Raw genomic sequence first — 19,505 nt, 5'->3', positions numbered from 1 at the left:
TTAACAAACTTTTAAAATCGTAAAACTCAAATAGCTTTCAAACTTATCCAAAACTGAAACATTCGTTATTTTGGTTTTCGATTATTATTTTACGATTGTGAAAATCGGATTCAAGATATAAAAACGTTTTGTTTTCTAAGTCTTTCAAAGTCTTCTAAGATTATTGATCCTGGAACTCAGAAGCCTTCTAAAATTTTCAAAAGTCGTAAAACCCAAAAAACTTTCGAAGTGGAACTGGAATGAACTTACGATTTGTGACAGTTTTCGATCATAACTCTGAAAAGTTTTGTCTTAAAAAACTTTTAAAATCGTAAAACTCAAATGGGTTTTGAACTTATCCAAAATCGAAACAATGGTCATTTTGATTTTTCATCAAGTCTTTATGATTGTGAAAATCGGATTCAAGGTATAAAAACGTTTATGTTTCTAACTCTTTCTAAGTCTTCTAAGATTTTTGATCCTGGAACTCAGAAGCCTTCTAAAATTTTCAAAAGTCGTACAACCCGAGCTATTTTCAAACTTTCCTAAAACTGATCAACCGTAATGTTGGTTTTCGATCGAGACTTTGTGATTTCGTTCCTTTTTATAACTCATTTTCCTCCGAGAATTCGATAACTTTGAAAATTTTTAACACTTTCAAAATCGTAATACCTAAATAACGTTCAAACTGATCTAAACTGGTTTGTTGGTTTTCGATCAAGACTTTACGATTCTGAAAATCAGAATGTATATTAATCCAAACCAAGCTGTAAGTCAAGTATTCAAAGCTCAGTTTTTTCGATTTTAACTGAATTAAATTTACGATATTCGAAAACTTTGGATCATAACTCCGAAAACTCCATTAAGTTTCCCAAAGTCGTGAAATGGTAAAAACCAAATTAAAATCCAATCTAATCCAAATCCGAAATCACCGCCGATCTAAATTTAGTCCAAAATCGAAAACTAATCCGAATACCTCTCAATCACATAACCTCAACGACAAGGAAGAAAAAAAGTCTACTGACCATGAGAAAAACTTGCTGAAGTCTTCCAATTGTCCAACGATACCAATCCGTATCGTAATCTTTGCCATCAGTGTCACACCTCACCAAGTGCTCAGAGAGAATCATGATGAAACGTTGGAAAACAATGAGGAAGAGTCTCTTCTGATCCACATTGGCTGCCTCCAGTTTCTCCTCCATGCGCTCCACCATCTTTTTTTTTTGCATGCAAATTATTATTTTTTTTTTTTTAATAAATTACAAAATCGGGAATAAATAATAAAAAAGTCACTCCCGTTGACTTTGTTCGCCATTAAACCGAAAATAAAATTCTTGAGCAAGATCTCTTTTGAAGAGTGAAAAAATAATAAAATAATGAAAGAAAATATAAATCTTTTCTTACCTCTTCTGTCGGTTTGTCCGCTATTTCAATTTTTTTCTTCTTGGCTGCACTTTCCTCTTCAGACTCACTCGACGATGATTCCTCTCCGGCCAGCTTTTCCTTAGCTTCTCCCAATTCAGTACCTGCAACAATTTCACAAGAATTATCTTCTGCCTTTTATTCGCAACAAATAAATTTATAATTTACCCAATTTAATGACATGTTTGTTCATCTTTTTAATGGTCAAATGGAGAATCTCCCACAAATACATCTTTGTGAATTCCCCAGTCATCTCCTTGGAGAAGATCCAGGTGGCCACAGCTGAACACTCCACAATCTGCAGCTTTAGCAATTTATCCACCAGAACGCACATCATCTGCTGATGATTCTTCCACAGCTCAAATAAATTGTGCAAAATACAAATCTGAGCTTCCTCCGTCTCAGCAATACTCTTAAAGACCTGATGGAACTTAGAGATTGCTGCGAAACTGTGAGAGAAACTCTTGGAGCCCAGATTGAGCAGAGTCTGCACGAAGACATCAATCTTCAGAGGATTGAAGTCTCCGCCGTCTCCTTCATTCTCATTGGGATTCGGCAGATCCTTAAGCACATCCAGAACCTCCTCTGGAGTGCATTTCTGACGGATTGATACCACCAGCTGATGAGCTGTTGGAGTTCCCGGTAAAGCAGCTAAAAATCAGTGAAACAAACACCGAAATTAGCCAAAAATGTTGCAGCTCTGTTGATTGCACAATTTTTGAAATTCATATCATGGAAAACTCAGTGTTGGATTTGTTGAATTTCTTCTTGTAAAACTCTCTTTGCTTTTTTGAACAATTGCAGAATAGTATGAATAATTTCATAAGAATTACAACATTGAAAGTGAATTAAAATGTACTTATTTTTCTTTTATTTTCTGCTTAACAAAAAGCTCATTATAATCTAGACGAAATGTTCATTTTCTTGAAAATATCACCAAATTTATGAATACTTGATAAATAAATCCAGCAATTTAACATTATTATTTTGAAAAGAAGTAGTTTACCATATTTCATAATCGATATGAACCGATTTATAAAACACTCATAAGATCAATCAAAACAGCATAAAAGTGGTAGGGGAAAGTGACCATGCTTGATACTGTAAAATGATGTCCAAAGTTTGTGATTATTTTCTGATTAACACACAAACCGAAGCGATTCTTGCACTATGACAAAAAAATGTCTCACTTATTAGGTTCATAATCCAACCTCAAATAGTTCCTGGAAATCCTTAGATTTTCCTCAAGAAGAAAATGGAAATTCAGTAGCGATTTTTATACAAGTTGGGTCCGGGGCCTTCCTGTATGATAATTGATTCGACAATTCGGAGGCCCATTTTCACTGCAAAAAATTCACCGGATACAAAAAAATGCACATCAATATTTAGACGGAACTCTAATCTATCTGCTTAAATCGTTTGTACGATTGGTTATTAGTTTTAAAATCACTTTTATGCAATTTTTCTAAGCCATGTTTTTATGACATTAGGGCTCTAGCGAAAACCATTTTTTCAATTTGAGTCCATGAAAATGTCATTCTGCAACCTTAAAATTCAGGCAACAGGGTTGAAGATTATGTCAATTGTCGATAAAATTGGCGGATTGCAATATGTGTAATTATGAAATAATCACATCTAATGATATAGTTGCCACATTAAAATTATAATTCATGGACCCTTCTTAAAATATAGGATGGACACAAGTAGAATTTATGAATTTGTTACCACCCACAAAAACAGTGTCCATCAAGTAAAAATATTTTTACATAAATATTAGTACTGATGACCCCTCTATGTGCGTATGATAGTAGTTTTCGTGAACAGCGACATTAATTAAGAAATACTTATGAAATATCATGTATTGAAATTATAGTTTTGGGCCTATTTTTGATTTTTGCTTCCTGAAACTAGGAAAAAAGAGCTAGGATCCTAATTTTTTTAGGAAATGTGAGGCTTAGCACCAGCTATTGAAATATATTGCGATGAGTCATAACTATTGATTAACATAGGAAAAAAATAGTTATTATCAAGCTTGGATCGTATCAAGCATGGTCACTTTCCCCTACGTACAATTGCATTCCTGATAAAAATTAATTTTCGGTATATTACCGTTTGATGAATGATCGCAACCGATTTAAATCGATTCATCCCGATTCACAAAATCGTCTCAAAATAATCCAAAAATAACTCAGAAAGCTTAGATGTAGGGTAAGTGTACCAAATTCTGGCCAGCTTGCAATTCCGGCCACCGTTTTTGTTCCTGACATTTCCATAATTTTTTTTTGCATAAGGTAAAGTACCCTGTAGTCGGCCGGTTTCTCAACTCGGCCAGTGCGACTATTTATTCAATTTACTTAGATTTGTTATAATATGGTCTTACCGATTTAACCATTTAACATTATAAGGTGTATTATATTATATATAACGTAAATCAGTGAAAATTTCATAGAAATTGACTATAAAACGTTAAAAAATTGGTTAAATAATTCAAGTGGCCGAGTTGAGGAACCGGCCGACTAGAGGGTACTTTACTACTCTAGCGATTATACAATGGAAAAAAACAAAAAATATCGCTTCGACGTGCAAGATGATCTGAAAAAGGCATTGAAAGACTTTCAGAAAGGCAAGGAGTTATGAGAATAAAGGTGCCCAAGAAACAATTTTTTCTCAATATAATCTTATAGAAGTCCCGAATCATGGCTTATTAGAAAGTCTCAAAGACAGATTTGCTTAAATAACGCTTGTAGACTACCTAAAATAGTCATTGAGACCTTTATATTTAAAAGTGGCGCACCATTAAGGGGCACAAGTGACTCTATAAGCATTACTGTGAAAGGAAACTGAAGAGTTCTATGAGACAATCTTATAAAACATCTATATATCTTCTGAGAAAATGCTTATACAATACTCTAAATTTAATATCATAAACGGATATGAACCTGTTATAAGACCATATCAGAATAATTAAAAGAATCACAAAAAAAAATTTTCGCTTTTATGCAAATTTATCTAATTCTATTTTATGTCATTTTAATTTTGTAATGTCATTTATCATGTTTATGAATTTATTAGTTCAAAGTTAGTTAGTTAGTTTAAAGATGGTCGTTGTAACTGTGCCGCGAACTCACGAAAATCCATTTTATCCCTGTAAATAATCTGCTGAACGCGTCTTATTTTTCCTTATTAATATCCAATCGGTATATGAAGAAATGCCTCCAAACTTCGTCTCGACTGAATTTTACGCTTATTTGTAAATTTTTAAGACTGTTATGAACATGCTACAAGTCTTCAGTACATCCAGGTCAAATTTAAGGGGAAATCAGGGAAAGTTGTTGACATTTTGCATGCAGCGTTTGGATTGCAAAGTATTTTTCACACAAATTCATTCAATAGAGTAGATTTGCTGTATTGTGCTAATGTTTTAAGGTGAAAATGTGCTATGGTATATTGATAACGAGTGTATAATCAAGATATAAAGAAATTACTAAGTTTTACAGCATCTTCTCAAAGAATGCCTCACATTCTTTGTCAGTAGTGCTCGAAGAACTTCCTGAGTATCTTAGTAGGGCGCCACTTTTACATATAAGGGTCACTGAGACTCATTCGGGGATACTAAAAGCAGAGTATCATATTTTGAGAACGGTACAAGCCAAAATGAAGGAGAAAATACTTCTTGGACGCTCCCATGGTATATTTTTATAAATTAAAAAGGTGCAAGTGCCACTGAAACACAAAAAAAGTAAAAAAAAAAAAATAATGGTACAAACTGATAAAAGTGGATTACTTTAATTTTTTGTGTAAATCATGATATTTTTCACGTGGAAAAAGTGTTAGTATGTATTGAAAGTCTAAGATTTTTCTATAAGACTATTTGCGGAGCTAATTTGAGAATCTTATAGCAGTTTTTAGTATATTTTTAGTATTTTAGTAGCTTAGAAGTAGATTTGTACTCATTGCGCTCTTCTATCCTATAATGGAAAACTCACAGCGTAATTAATCTGTTTTCCAGTTTTATTCATAAATTAGGAAGTAATAATTGCAAACAAATGACAGAAGGCTATAGAAAATATTGAGCAAATCGATAAAATAGGACTACTTTGATTTTCATTAAGAAAATAACTAATATTTTCACGTGAAAAGGAATGTACTGAAAAAAAGTCTATAAAAAGAACTTGTAGTACACCTTGAAATAAGATTTATAAGAAAATAGTTCTTAAGGCTTTTGTTCTTATTAACACATACTTTGAGCTTGATGTAAGTAAAATATTATAGAATATATTTTCTTGAGAAATATTGTTTTATAAAAAGGGTTTCGTAGAATTGTATTACGATTCTTATGAGACTTTTATATCTCTATCCTATAATTCCGCTGTCAGCTGTTTAGAAGATCATTATGAGATCATTTCAAGTATTTAGTTCTACAAGGCAGCTAATTTGCTAGTTGAGTGTCCGGAATAGACCAACAATGCAATGTCTACATTTTTATTCATTAAGAATGATTTTACAGAAAATAAAGACGATAAACTGTCTATAAAGTTCCAAGCAGCACTCCTTATAAAAAATATGTAACAAAAAAATTCGATTTCTCAAATTCGATTTTTCGTTACGGGACACTGAGAAAAATGTGGATGGTAAAATTTATCATCCTCCATACAAAATTCTAATGGCCGGATAGTAAAAAAGTCACCCAGAAAACACGATATTAAATCGGACTGTCAAAAATTGTAGAATCTATTGTATGGATAGTAAATTCTAATAGCCGGATAGTAAATTCTAATATCCCGGATATTATATTTTACTAGACGGATGGTAAATTTTACTGGCAGGATAGTAAATTTTACTAGCCGGATATTATAATGAAATATGTCGGAAAAATTTGTTTTTCCCTATTTTAATTAATTTTTGGGCATTGTTTGAGGGCTTGGGGCCTTTCCTGGATTACATTCTCTGTATTTCAAGCCATTTTGGTGCGTGAAAATCTTTTTCCAACATTGAAGACTGCGCCGAGATTTGAACACGCGACAGTCGAGCATCTTCCAGCTGCGCCACGAATTCAAATAGATTTTCAAATTTTTCAAGATCTACTTCTGTACGGAAAGAATAGCGTTTTTGGAATAAAAATGAGTTTGAATTTTGATGAATTTTAACGCTATCGCAGCGCCACCTGTGGAGGACAAGTCGGCTTGTACTCATGGAGCACAAGGAGGTGAGATTGAATACCAACGGTAGCCGTTCAATGAGCAAGTAGTCCATTCAGGCTAATGGCTAATCTCAAGTATTTTACGAGTATATCGGTTGCTCTCGCGAATTATATTCTTAAGTTCAAAAGACTTATTTTGCTGCGTTTTCTATGTCCTTCCGCTAGTAAACTTTAATTCGATTCTTTAGGGATGTTCTGTGATAGTTTTACGTCACAAGACTATCAAAAACCTCACTTTTACACTAAAATATTTGTAAGCCACGCCCTCTTTTATTAAGTTAAAGATACTTTATTTGCCTTTCAAATTTTTGATATACAAAGTTTCCCAAAATTTGTATAATATTTCAAAAGATCTAAGAATCTTTAAAATATAAACAGAATGACAACTAAGAAGGAACAAAGTATGCAAATGGGCGTGGCTTCCGAATAGGCGTGGCCTTACCGAAATTTTCAAATCAGTGAAATCAAGCTTTTAGTTTAAAAATTGTCAACATGCAATTAAGGAAGGGTAGGTTAACTTCAGACATGGCTGCTTGAACTGCCTCATTCTTCCCTAAATAAATTATTTCATGAAAATTTATTTCCTTGCCCTTCCCTGATTGGCTGAAGCACTGAATGCTTTCAAGCTACACCCAGAAAGCGCTAAGTGATAAAAGTGTTTTATGATATTGAATATTTAGCTGTATATAAATAATTCTTTAAGATTTCCTATTTAAAAAACGTTATTGAGGTAGTTTTCACCAATAAGGATTTAATGAGAAAGTCATGAAAAAATTATTTTTATTTTTATTTTCAATTTTAAAATTTTGCTTTAAGCGTTTGATACTTCTAAGAAAATCGCAGATTGAAGTCTCTCCGCAAATTTCACCAAGTTCGTGATGGGGAAGAAGTTTGATTGATTCATACAAATATTTCCAATAAAATTATTAAATTAATTATATTTGGATTAATATTGTGTGAGGCCCTTACAAGGAGAGAAACAGAGAAAAAATTCGGTGCGAAGTGCATTGTTGCAAATTAACCCAATTTTCCATCGTCCATTGAACAATTTGATGCATTTGCAATTTTTTTTCTTATGCCCATAAAATGTGGCTTGTATCTGGAAAAGTTTTTATTAATGTTCACCTCCATTTCAAACAGCAACAACAAAAAAAACACGAACAAATAGTGCAGCAGCTTTGGATCTCTTCCATATAATCATCTCAAAATGAGAAATAATCATTGAAGCTGAGCCAATTTGCATTTTTGCATGATATTTTTTTTACATTAATCTCTTTCTTTTCTTTTACAAATCACTTTAGCAAATATTTTCACTTCTAAAGAAGTTAATATGGAGATGAGAGAAAAGATAAATAAAATCATTTTTGTAATTTTACAATTTAATAAATATCTCTATAGTTCTTTCACAAATGGACTTTTTTGTGTACGACTTTCATTTGAAATTACATTTTCTTACTCTCTGCATTGCATTAACTTCCGGCGACCCTCGAGATGATTTAAAATGTGTCCCACAAATCATTAAAGTATGTCCAAGAACAAGTGATGTAAAAGAAAAAAAACTCTGTTGATGGAAGAGAATTCTTCTAGTCTCATGAACATCATTATTATTTGTTTTAATCAAGGTTTCCAATGGACACACACAAGAGATAATTTAATTTTTCCAACGACTGTCATTTTGAATGGTAAATTTAATTTCTCAGCGACGAAAATTATTCACACAAGACCGATTATGCAACTTTTTATAGTCTCTTTGTCATTAGTATTTTGGACAATCTTCAAGCATGACTCTTGGCACAAGATACATTAAGTGATGCACTCTTCTTGCCATCATTTTTTTCTTATTTTTATATTACTTTAATATTCAAAGGTCTTTCTCAACTTTATTGCTCGCCCTCTGCATAATGAGCTTCATGTATATGATTGATTGTGTGACAGCTCCATATACAATCCCTCATGTAACTAACACCTTCATTCCAACATAGTTTTTTTTAAATGACTCTCCTCATATTTGGCAAATCAATGTAGTCGCATTATCAATTTGCTTGCAATTATCCATTTCATGCGCTAAAAGACGATTTTTTACCTTAGAGCTATAATTCATGTCAAATTAAACATATACCAGTGAAGTAATTTTAAGCAGGGAACAAAACAGAAAATAACTCATGAAATGAACCTAGATAAGCTTATAGCTACTGAAGTTCTTTACAGGTGACCCCGAAGTGCCTCCAACTCGGAGTTTTTGCAACTCGGAATACTTAGAAATTCGATTGTGAGTTGAATTTTGGGGATAACACCTTCGCCACACCCTTTAGACCAGGAAAATTTCATGAAATCAAAATTAACATCCCTGCTTTTCTCAAACATTGTGAATACAGTATCGGCCAAAAGTTTCTTGACAGAGCAATGTTCGAGAAATCAGATGGAAAAATTTTCATCATTTCCCATAGGTCAAAAGTTTCTTGACAAATCTAAAAAAGTGGTTAAAAATGGTCAAATACATGGAATTAAAATTGTATTACCAGAGTTTTATTATGTAATTATGTTATTTGAGAAACAAATGGTCGCTTTGCACATTTCTAAAGTTTTCAGTGGTCAATATATCGTCAGTTAAATCAGAATTTGTCGTAACTTCCTTTTAATAACTTTTCAGGAGACGAAATTTTCAGTTCAATATTATTTTTCTTAAAAATGAGCCCCGAATGCGATACTTTTAAGTCAAAATAATAAAAGTGGCACTAATAAACTCTAAGTTAACTCGAGAAAATCTTTAGAAAATTATTTAAAAGCTGAGATATTGAGAAATATGTTAGAAGAAACACAATAATATTTTATCGTAACTTCCATCGTTTATAAAGCCATAACTTCCAATGTATGGAGATCTTGGAAGTTACGACAAGTTTCATAAATGTATTATATCAATTTCAATTACTCTAGTGATAATAAGCGCCTTTATTTGACTAAATTAATCCATTAAACTCTTATCGCTGTCCCTAAAAACTTTTATTTCATAAATTTTATTGAATAAATTTTATGCGCTGCGTCGTCGTTTGTTTTGTTTTGAATTAATGACAGATGGGCAGGGATTTTTTTTTTACTTTTTTTCACAAAAATTGAATTAAAATGATTTAATGTTGCATTATTCGCACTGTCTTTGGATATTTGGAAGAGTTTGTGAACGTTTTAGTGAGAAATATTACATTTTTGCTGCGGCAAACGAGTAAAAGAAGATACAGCAAATGCTGATCAGAGAAAATTTTGAATGAAAATTTGTCGTAACTTCCCCAAAAATAGAAGTTACAGCAAATTCTGATAAATTTTTATTAATTACGGGCACTTACGATAATTTTTGTTTAAAATAATTTTTAATGGGCTTATAAAAGTTTCTGTTTCTCAAGTACATTTAATAAACAAAATTACGCTGATTCCAAATCGCAAAAATGAAGTTACGACAGGTGCTGATTTAACTGACGAATTACGTTTTTCGTGTGAAAGAGCAATTTTTTCAAAGATTCACCAGTGAGATGATACTCCTTATTTTGGACAGGTGTTTTTCTCTCGAAATTTCGTGAAGTTTTAGGTTTTGTAATGACAACGTTGTTTAAATCGCTCCTTGGAAATTAGAAGGGGCCAACTCAATCTGAGCCATTTTTCAGGAGACAGCATGAAAGATTCAACTTTGTATAAATAATTATCTCAATTAAGTATGTTAATAAAAACAATTTAATTCTTTTCTATTTGTATGAGCATTATTATAAACATCGTAACATACATATTTTTATCTTTCAAAATATGTTTTTTTTATGACTTAGCTCTTTGTCATTCTAAATGATGTGCAAATTTTCATGAAATTAGAATGACACGGGATCAACTTGCTTGAGTTAGTCCCTTGTTTCACAAAAATTTGAACGATAAATCTATTTTGTGCCCCTTGACTTCAAACAAAACCGCGCAAGCAATCATAAAGAGTAAATAATAATAATAATAATAACTTAATAACTTAATAAACTTAATAACTTTCAACTCCTTCCCCTAAAGAGATTCTCCTACCCACCAAAGTGGTTAAATTTTGATCTTCGAAAATTCGATATCGAAATGGTTTTCGAACATAAGTATCCAAGGACGAAATATTCGTCTTGACTACCTCTAAAACACATTCGAAAATGAAAGAAATCGTAGGAGCCGTTTCGAAATCAACCAAAAAACATGGTTTTGGAGGATAGGAGGAGGTGGGAGGAAATAAAAAAAGTGTCCTAGATAATGTTGACATATGTGGGGGGTTGTCGAAAACCGAAAGTCGATATCTACCGTTTGGCATCTAGCTGTATCACAAGTTGAAAATAAAGTGAATTATATAACTGGTCCTCTTTGAGTTCGAGCAGTAACATAAAGTGTTCGAACCCAGAGTGCGTGCGACGTGTGCGAAGCCTAAAACCCTTCCTCTACTCATGAATTCAAACACTTTGCAAGTCTGGAGAGTTTTTGCCATCACTTTTCTTAATAAAAACAACTTTTTTAGCACAAATCAATAGAAATTTCTTCCATATATTGCAAGTTAGAGTGTTATTTTTTACTTAAATATTTTTCCCACAGGAAATGCAATATAATTTTCTCACTGAGTTTGCAAAAGGCAAAGATTATTGCAAAATTCTTGAAAATTTGCCCGGATAATTGATGCAAGAAGGTCAAAAGTACTGTCTAAAATATTTTGTATTACAAATGCGATATTTTGCAAGTCGCCTGGTTTTGTGCTAGTGCGGAAAAGTTATTTTAAGTAAAAAAAATTCCTACAATATCTTCGAACTCTCCTTTGTCGGGAGGGAAAGTTTTTGTTCTGAAAGTAAAATTTCTGCATTGGATATAAAAAAAATCTTCTATTAAATAACAAAATTGCTGAGATGGTAGAAAAGGGGGCTTGATATCCAAGAATAACTGTTTGTATTGTAAGATATCGTAGTGGAAATCTCTTCAATCTCATAGTCAACGAGCCGTTGAAGAAATTATCGAGATGGCGAGTTTTGAAGGAATAAAAATGAGAAATAATTGGCAAAGTGCATTGAGTGATATTTATTTTCAATGGACTATTTTGATGTTATTTGTTTTTATTTATTTTTCCCTGGTTAATAAGTAAAAAGTCTCTTTGATCATTTTGCTAAATTAATTGCACGTAAAGGTCGTTGGAGCAAATTTCAATGGGGGGCAAATCGTGTTGTTGATGATGTAGAAATCTTTCGCATATTGTTATGTGATTTTTTCTGCGTGTATGAAAAACTTCCGGGATTTGTTGATGCGAGAGTCAAAAAGTCTTTGGCTTATGCATTTCTTCTCGGTTTAACAAAAGAACATTAAAAGAAGTTGAAATGGAGAGTGATTTTCTCAAATAGCCTCAGAGAATTAGGGGAGCGGTTTCAAGCTTCGCACAGACTGTAGCTTCGGACATTTCACATTTTTCCCATATTCTCTTAATTAATCTGACTTAAGTCACTCATTTCCTGAAAAATTAGGTCAGATTGATTGAAGGAATATGGGAGAAATATAAAACGTCCGAAGCCACAGTGTGTGCGGAGTGCGAAGCCTCAAAGCCTTCTCCTATCTTTCAAAGAAACAGGGAATAAATGGCTTCAAAATGCATTCCTCCTCCCTTCAGTTGCACATTACTTACACACTTTGTACCGTGGAAAGTTTCTTCGTGAGAAAAAGAAAAAAGAAATATAGAAAGAGATGATCTTCACAATTTATGTTTAATCGATAAAGTGTGAAGTGTTATTTTTCATCCTTCTATTTTCTATTTTTCTGCTTCTATTGCTGCACAAGAAGAGCCAATAGACTTAAGGGGAAAAAAATTGTGAGCAAATATATAAAACACTGGCAAATATTGAAGTCATAACTTTCGAATTCTTTTACGGATTGATGGAAGTATGGGATTGTGAAGAAAAATATATATATTTTTCCAAGAGGGAATGAATGAGAAGAAATATTTCTCTTATTTTTACTGCTGTTCATCGTCTGAGGTGAAATGAGATGAAAATGCTCTAGAAGAGATTTTACTGAAGGAAAAAAAAAGAGAGTGAAAAAAGCGAAAATTTTGACGGAGTTACATTCAGGCCATCGTGCGGTTTTTACGATAAAATGAACTTCATCGTGTGTAAATTCTATCATTTGGTGATTTCTATGATTGGATGCTTTTGCTCCAGCAAGTGTCGTGCCTTTCAATTTGAGCTCAATTTTACGTGGTTACGCTTTGATGGAAAACTTAAAAAAAAAACCAAAGAAATGAATTTGAGGGAAGAGCTAAAAGGTTTTGCAAAACATTTTGCACGAAAACTGAGCCAATAGACTTAAGGGGAAAAAAATTGTGAGCAAATATATAAAACACTGGCAAATATTGAAGTCATAACTTTCGAATTCTTTTACGGATTGATGGAAGTATGGGATTGTGAAGAAAAATATATATATTTTTCCAAGAGGGAATGAATGAGAAGAAATATTTCTCTTATTTTTACTGCTGTTCATCGTCTGAGGTGAAATGAGATGAAAATGCTCTAGAAGAGATTTTACTGAAGGAAAAAAAAAGAGAGTGAAAAAAGCGAAAGGTTTTGCAAAACATTTTGCACGAAAACTAAAGCTATTTTATTTAAAATAAACTTGTAGCTAGGTGTTGCGCCTATGTAATATCACACTGGAAAATAGAATTGGTTCATTGTAATTACATTTCTACAAGTTTGACTTCTTAAACAGAACATTGATTCCGATTTTGGAAGTACGTCTTATTTAGTTTAATCTTTATAGTTTTCTCTCCCGAAGTATACACTTAAGTGTTAATCTCTGAAAGAATCGAATTTAGGACACTCTCCAAGTATAATCAATTCGTAGGACCTTTTATTTGGATTACTAAAGTGATCCTTTAAACCAGGGGTGTGCGAGAACCATTTGAAACCGAATAAACGTCAAAATAAGTTTGTTCAGGTAGCGTTTTGACCAAGTTCAAGTTTCATTTGACGTTTGTTCGGTTTCAAACGGTTCTTGCACACCTCTGCTTCAAACAAAGAGTGCTTTCATGCAAGTTGTCTCTTCAGAATGAAACTGTCCTAAGTGCATTTAATTTGTATTAGCTTTTGTTGGTAATGACGCATCATGAAGCGTCGTCGTTTGCTGCGATTGCAGATACAAACACTGAGAGAAATCTGAAAAAGTTAAAATAATATTCCGGAAATGTTAATTTTACCCTGCAGTATTGATCCAAAATCGGTGTAAATATTACCTTTTTTAGGTGTATTGGGGGTTAAAGTTACCCTTTTTCATGTTAATTGTACCATTAAAAAGGTGTAAAATTAACATTAAAAAATGTTGATATATTTTTACACCTAAAAAGTGTTAAAGTTATGAGGAAAAAAAGTAAATCGCACCCTCTTTTTTTTCTTAGTGAAGGAAATGCAGTTAGAACAGTTTCATTTTGAAGAGACGAAGTGCCATTTTGGTCTATGATCCTTTTGAAAAGACTATGAGAAAGTGTCCATGCTTTGTACGATACCAAGCTTCGTAATAACTAAACGTTTCCTATGTTTCTCAATAAACGTGACTCATCACACCCATATTTTAAAAACTACACTAAAAATATTTCGCAAAATTGTTCGTAAATGTTTGTCAATTTTTATTGGGAATTTACGAAATGGTTGTAAATCGTATAGGGTAAGTGTCCCAAATTTCGGCATAGTTGCATGCAAGCGCCAAAGTCTCAAGTTTGAAATGTAATATTTTTAATACAAATTGAATTTATTTGTTACTTTTTTATAAGGAAGTGTTCCTTGGAACCTTGTAGGCAGTCTATCGTCTTTATTTTCTCTAAATTCACTCTTAATACATTCTAAAATGCATAAAAATGTAGACATTACATTTGTGGCCTATTTCGGCCACCTTCATTTTCACAGTTCCTTAACCTTCTGGAATTCTTCTAATGTCTTTTTTAGATCATCTTGTTCGTCGAAGCGATATTTTTGTTATTTTTTTCATTGTATTATTCCTAGAAATAAAAATTCAATGAAATTCGAGTAACAAAAAATGTGGCCGAAATTATAAGCTGGCCGGAATTAGGCACACTTACCCTAACCCACAAAACTTTGTACTTTTTTTCACAAAATTTTTCGTAACATGATCACTTGACAAACATTTTTGGTTCTTTGACAAACAGTTGTTTGTAGATTTTTGTTTGTCTGGCAAAAATACAAACAAATGACAAAATTTTACGAACTTTTTTGTGTATACGAACATTTACAGACAAATGTTTGTAAAAGTGTAAAAAATGCTCGTCAAATGATCATTTTACAAACAATATTTGTGAGAAAAGTACAAACATTTTACGAACTTGTTTGTGGTTAATACGACTTAAGAGCATTTCGTAAGTCCGTAAGTATATTTAAAAAAAAAAGATATTAAAAAAAACCATTGCAAACCCCAATATATCTCTTAATTCAACGAGACACTTAAAATTAATTGCAAATTTTTGTGAGATGATTTCTATGCTTATTTTGCGTGTAAACACAAACATTCAATTTTGCAAATCATCTCAAAATCCACCATTATAAATCTCCAAACATGAAACTATTAATTATTCTTGTATCTTTGCTTGGAATTCAAAGAATGTGCTCAAGTAGAAAATCGTCTCACTCTCTTTTTCTTCCTCAAACATTTATTATTTTCTGCACCACAAAATGTCGAAAAGATCAACCACGAAGGAGAAAAAAATCTCTTGGATCTTTTTTTGCTTCTGTTTTTATTTCCATTTCTCTCCCAAAGTCATCACGAGAGAAAGAAGATGGAAGAAAAACTTGGAAAATCCACAAAGTGCAGCATTTATCGCGTGAATCGCTTTTGGCGCAAAAAATTGCACTAAAAACCACTCCACACAAGAAAAGAAAGAACGAAACATATTTGCCCAAGTATCACACATAAGTATTATTGCATACTTAGAGATAAAATAGTGTTATCGGAGTATTAGAGTAATGTTTGATGATGTTTGGGGGATGATTTTGTGCTTTTTATTGCTCGAACACTTCAGAGAAAGAATATTGTATCAAGGGCCTCTCAACATTCATTTTTCCGTACGTTTTTGCACAGAGGCACTGAAGCCTATTGGCAAGTTTTTTCTCAAAGAGAATTGACTTATCAGTCTGATATATTTCGAAATTGTGCATTAAAAGCTATCTAAAAATACACATTTCATAATGTTCGCCGAAAAAATACGACAACTACGAGCGAATTTGTTTAAGTCGCGGTGCAATATCTGCAAAATGTTTACAAGGAAAAGTGAAAAAATAGCTTCACTTTTTATTAGACTTCATGGGCCCCCTGTTTGGGGGCAAATCGGTTGGAGATAGGGACTTGATGTCCTTGCGGAATACCCGTAGAAGTCAACTTTCAATCGTTAACATGATCTTCATTTCCCAGCACTGCTGCCCTTTACAACCAAAAACCATGTTCTTGATATCAAAGTGTTCGAAAAAATTTTCGAATATGTTTCGAAGATCATCCACATGAAGATTTCGTTATGCGTTTAATCATCTAACAGGTGTTGCTTCTCCAAACGAAAAAAAAACAAGGTCTTTAAAAGACTTTTCGACTGCTCGTTTTCTCCATAATGGCCTCTTGGGAGCAATTTTTGTCAAAAATTGCTTTTTTGAAGGAAATTCCCTGCAGCGTTGTAGGGGGAAACGTCAAATTTCTGTCAAAAACGCAATTTTTGACGAAAATTGCTCCCAATGTGTAGACGCCTTAAGGCTCGTGTGATTTTCTATTCGAATTTCGAAAATTCCAGAATGTCCGAAAATTGTCAGAAGGTTTTAATTTGTTCTGAGGAAAACACTGATCGATTCCTTTATTATATTCGTAGAGCTATAGTTCATAAATTCACTGTAGTTTAATTTTCGAACATCAATAACTTTAACCGTTTAATCCCTATCAGTAATATCCTGTAAGTAAATTTTTAACAATGCACTGTCATATGTATTCGGAAATGCACTAGAAGTTCGCGTATTCACCACTTGAGCACTGACAGGACTAACAAACTTGTCAAATAGATTCAGTTGAACTTTCAAACAAGAATCCACATTTTAGTAATCATTCCCATTTGATTTCGTTGCAGTTAAATATCATGCAGGAAATATTCGAAAGAGAGGACTTAACTAAACAACAATTGTATAATGTGCGAATCTTCCATTATACTAAACTTCAAAGTCCTTGATCTAATGATTTATTTTTTTTAATCAATAATAATAATAAAATAATGGAAAGACTTTCAAAAATTCCCGTGCAAAAAATTACAACTTGAGTGCTCTGTCATTTGTCAAAAATATCAAAATTGTTAAAGGAAAGTACTATCAGCCCTCAAGCGGCGAATACGTGCACTTCGTCAGACTTTCGAATGGGTAACGGAAATTCAAGCACGTTTAGAAATTTCGGTGTTTGCAGTTTCTTTCAAAGTTGGTAATTTCGTCTTCCGAAATTTCGTTCTTACGAATTTTGCCTTCTGAAATGTCATTTTTGACAGTGACGTCGAAGATAAAATTAACTTTAAAATTTCGCTTTTGGCAACTTCGTTTTCACAATTCCATCTCTGTCAATTTCCTCTTTGACAATTTGGTCCTTATTCCTCTGGCACACCTTTTAGTTCAGTATAATTTCATGAAATCAAAATTCACATCCCTTTCTTACACTTTTGCATATGTCTATTTCATTCTTTCGCACACCAAATCCGATTGAGCTAAACTCAATTTCTTGTGATGTTCAAAAAAAAGAAGAAGAGTACGAGAGAGTAGGATAGACATATGCAAAGTCTGTGAGAAAGAAAAGGATTCGAATTTCGACTTAATGAAATTTTCCTGATCTAATAAGGTGTACCAGAGCCATAAAAAATTCGCTATTTGGTAATTTCGTTTTCACAATTTCATCTCTGTCAATTTCGTATTTGACAACTTCAACTTTATTTATATCGTCTTTACTTACTTCGCCTTAAACCGTTTCCTCTTTTACAATTTTGTAACTAGCAGTTTCGACTTTGAAAATTTAGCTTTTCCAAATTTCATCCTTAACAATTTTCTCTTCTGCAATGTCGTCTTTGACAATGCCATCTTTAAAAAATTGCCCTATATCAATATTATGTTTAAAAAATTATTTTTTGACTATTTCGACTAAATTTGTCTTTGGCGATTTCAACTTTGTCAAATTCGTCTTTATCCGTTTTACCCTTGGCAATATTATCTTCGGCAATTTCGCCTTCAACAATTTCCTCTGCGCCCATTTTTGTCTTCGACTATTTGATCTTTAACAATTTCGTCCTTATCCATTTCGTCTTTGGTAAATTCGTCTTTATTAATTTCGTCTTTGGCAATTTCGTCTCTAGTAAATTCGTCTCTGACAAATTGATTTTTGACAATTTAGTCATAATCCTTAATCATTTCGTCTTAGTCAAATTCGCCTTTAGTAATTTGGTCTTTTACAATTTTATTTTTGTCAATTTCGTCTTTAGAAAATTCTCGTCTTTGACCATTTCGTCTTTGACAAATTCGTCTTTATAAATAACTTCCTTAAAAATTTCCTTTTAGACAATTTCCTTTTAAACTATTTCGTCTTTGGCAATTCTGTCTCTATTTCGTTTTTGGTAATGTCCTCTTTTTCAATTTCGTTTTTGACTATTTGATCTTTAGCAATTTCGTCTTTAACCATTTCGTCTTTGGCAATTCTGTCCTTATTTCGTTTTTGGCAATTTCCTCGTTATCAATTTCGTTTTTGACTATTTGATCTCGTCTTTAATCATTTCGAATTTGGCAATTCTGTCCTTATTTCGTTTTTGTTATTTTCCTCGTTATCAATTTCGTTTTTGACTGTTTGATCTTTAGCAATTTCGTCTTTGACTGTTTGATCTTTAGCAATTTCGTCTTTAACCATTTCGTATTTGGCAATTCTGTCCTTATTTGGCTTTTAGTAATTTCCTCGTTATCAATTTCAATTTTGACTATTTGATCTTTACCAATTTCGTCTTTGGCAATTCTGTCCTTATTTTGTTTTTGGTAATTTCCTCGTTATCATTTTCGTTTTTGATTATTTAATATTTAGCAATTTCGTCTTTAATCATTTCGTCTTTGGCAATTCTGTCCTTATTTCGTTTTTGGTAATTTCTTCGTTATCAATTTCGTTTTTGACTATTTGATCTTTACCAATTTCGTCTTTAACCATTTCGTCTTTGGCAATTCTGTCCTTGTTTCGTTTTTGGTAATGTCTTTTTTTCAATTTCGTTTTTGACTATTTGATCTTTAGCAATTTCATCTTTAACCATTTCGTCTTTGGCAATTCTGTCCTTATTTCGTTTTTGGTAATTTCTTCGTTATCAATTTCGTTTTTGACTATTTGATCTTTACCAATTTCGTCTTTAACCATTTCGTCTTTGGCAATTCTGTCCTTATTTCGTTTTTGGTAATTTCCTTGTTATCAATTTCGTTTTTGACTATTTGATCTTTACCAATTTCGTCTTTAACCATTTCGTCTTTGGCAATTCTGTCCTTATTTCGTTTTTGGTAATTTCTTCGTTATCAATTTCGTTTTTGACTATTTGATCTTTACCAATTTCGTCTTTAATCATTTCGTCTTTGGCAATTCTGTCCTTGTTTCGTTTTTGGTAATTTCTTCGTTATCAATTTCGTTTTTGACTATTTGATCTTTAGCAATTTTGTCTTTAACCATTTCGTCTTTGGCAATTCTGTCCTTTATTCGTTTTTGGTAATTTCCTCGTTATCAATTTCGTTTTTGACTATTTGATCTTTACCAATTTCGTCTATAACAATTTCATCTTCATGGTTTTCGTCTCTAACACTTCCTTTCTGGTTATACTTTTCCATTTAACGTTTCCCAAGACGAT

At 32.5% G+C, this 19,505-nt stretch overlaps 1 protein-coding gene across 1 annotated transcript in view; it reads right to left on the bottom strand.

Annotated features, from left to right (window-relative positions):
* Positions 1-19,505, bottom strand: part of LOC129800110 (nuclear cap-binding protein subunit 1) — a 41,929-nt gene that overhangs the window by 2,033 nt on the left and 20,391 nt on the right. The window contains exons 3-5 of the mRNA XM_055844489.1: positions 1,570-2,052; positions 1,384-1,505; positions 1,005-1,193 (exon numbers count right to left, since the gene is read on the bottom strand). Coding sequence (XP_055700464.1) covers positions 1,005-1,193; positions 1,384-1,505; positions 1,570-2,052 — 794 coding nt within the window. The remainder of the gene's footprint in view (positions 1-1,004; positions 1,194-1,383; positions 1,506-1,569; positions 2,053-19,505) is intronic.

The sequence above is a fragment of the Phlebotomus papatasi genome, chromosome 1 (assembly GCF_024763615.1).
Source record: "Phlebotomus papatasi isolate M1 chromosome 1, Ppap_2.1, whole genome shotgun sequence".
Lineage (NCBI taxonomy): Eukaryota > Metazoa > Arthropoda > Insecta > Diptera > Psychodidae > Phlebotomus > Phlebotomus papatasi.
Note: the sequence above shows the minus strand (reverse complement) of the source record. Positions and strands in the feature narration are given on the sequence as shown.